Source organism: Penaeus vannamei, unplaced genomic scaffold (genome assembly GCF_042767895.1).
Source record: "Penaeus vannamei isolate JL-2024 unplaced genomic scaffold, ASM4276789v1 unanchor37, whole genome shotgun sequence".
Taxonomy (NCBI): domain Eukaryota; kingdom Metazoa; phylum Arthropoda; class Malacostraca; order Decapoda; family Penaeidae; genus Penaeus; species Penaeus vannamei.
The window spans coordinates 18,550-20,000 of NW_027213041.1; the positions used below are offsets into that span (position 1 = coordinate 18,550).

The following is a 1,451-nucleotide window of genomic DNA, read 5'->3' on the forward strand; positions in this document are numbered from 1 at the left end:
TTCCAGGTCACCTTAGCATGATTTGTAGATTCCCTTGACCATTCCAATCTTTATCTACTTGAGGCAGACGACCCAAGACCAATGGAGTTAACACCACGCCAAATTGTTTATTATTAATGCCAAAGCTCTTCCAGAACTTCAGTTACATGCCAATGGAGCTGGTCTAGAAGATTCCACAGCGATTCAACACCCTAATTTGCTCCTCTTATTTTAGGAGCTACAGAGATCATTCATTCTAGTGCATGTTTAATATGTGCATTTATGATTATTTGAGGTCAGGCCAAATCTGTTCTTCAATATATCACATGCTAACCTTGTAATTTGGAACAGTGAGAGTGTTACTCCTCAGTAGGATGGCAGACAATGCTTTTCCTTGTAACACTGATTGTAAATAGTAGTGAACTTAGTAATAACAGGTATGTCAGTCCTGTCTATTGAGGGCTGTAAATCTATCCCAAAATGACTGCCATTTGGGTCAGATCTTACCATCATATTTGGGAAGCTCTAGCTTTGGCAGCTTTGCATCTGAGGTGCTCATACTGGAGACAGAGCCTTTGTCACTGTCACTGCCATCATTAGCTCTCTTCATTCGCATGGTGACCTCTAAATCTAACATTTGTTGCAGCTTTGCAGAAAATTACTTGCTTCATCAAGGTCTGCATCTAAATCCATCCAAGGATTAACAAGTTCTACTTCAACAGCTGTCTGCGCCTCATCCAACAATATTAGCCTCTTATCAAATTCAGCAGCAACTTGATCTAACTTCTCATAATTACTGTTGTTATCATTTAAAACCTCCTGGAGGTTTCTGTACAGCTCTTGTCAACTAGCAACCTCTTCTAGATGCAGCTTCCTTTTCCTCTTCAATGCTTCAAAGTGACTCACTGCCATGTTTGTTACCTTACTTGTCCGGGCGACGACTCTGATATCTAAAGCTTCCACGGGTTACTGGGCACCAAAAATGTAGGAAACGGCCTCACGAGACCCACACTTGGCAACAAAACATGATGTAGAAGCAGGATCAAAGGGCTGGGGGTTGTTGACTGAAACAGTGCTGACCTGGCAGTGCCACGTAGTGGCCTTTATTGCAACGAGTATTCATACATAAAAATATATGTGGAAAATAAGTACCTTTTCTCTGATATAAAACTACATTAAAATATAGTATTTCTCTAATTCAAATTCAGAAAAATATGTATTCTACTCAACAAAAATATAGATATTCTATAACGAAGAAATAAAAACAAAGGAACTGAGGGTAAACACAGAAAACGTAATGTTCTGAGCATTAGGGGTAACTAACATATTTAACAATTCGTCTCTTGGCTTTCTTTTTCTTTTTTATATAACTCCAGAAGAGAGTTTGTTTGCTTAACTTTGACACTCCCCCCCATCCCCATCCCCCCCGTGGCGCCTCGTTATGTCATGACCTCGTGTGTGATGATGTCATT

At 39.9% G+C, this 1,451-nt stretch overlaps 1 protein-coding gene across 1 annotated transcript in view; it reads right to left on the bottom strand.

The window, feature by feature from the left end:
• Window positions 1-609: 609 nt before the first annotated feature.
• Window positions 610-1,451, bottom strand: part of LOC138860863 (probable inactive protein kinase DDB_G0270444) — a 26,053-nt gene continuing 25,211 nt past the window's right edge. The window contains exons 5-6 of the mRNA XM_070119304.1: window positions 950-1,059; window positions 610-775 (exon numbers count right to left, since the gene is read on the bottom strand). Coding sequence (XP_069975405.1) covers window positions 610-775; window positions 950-1,059 — 276 coding nt within the window. The remainder of the gene's footprint in view (window positions 776-949; window positions 1,060-1,451) is intronic.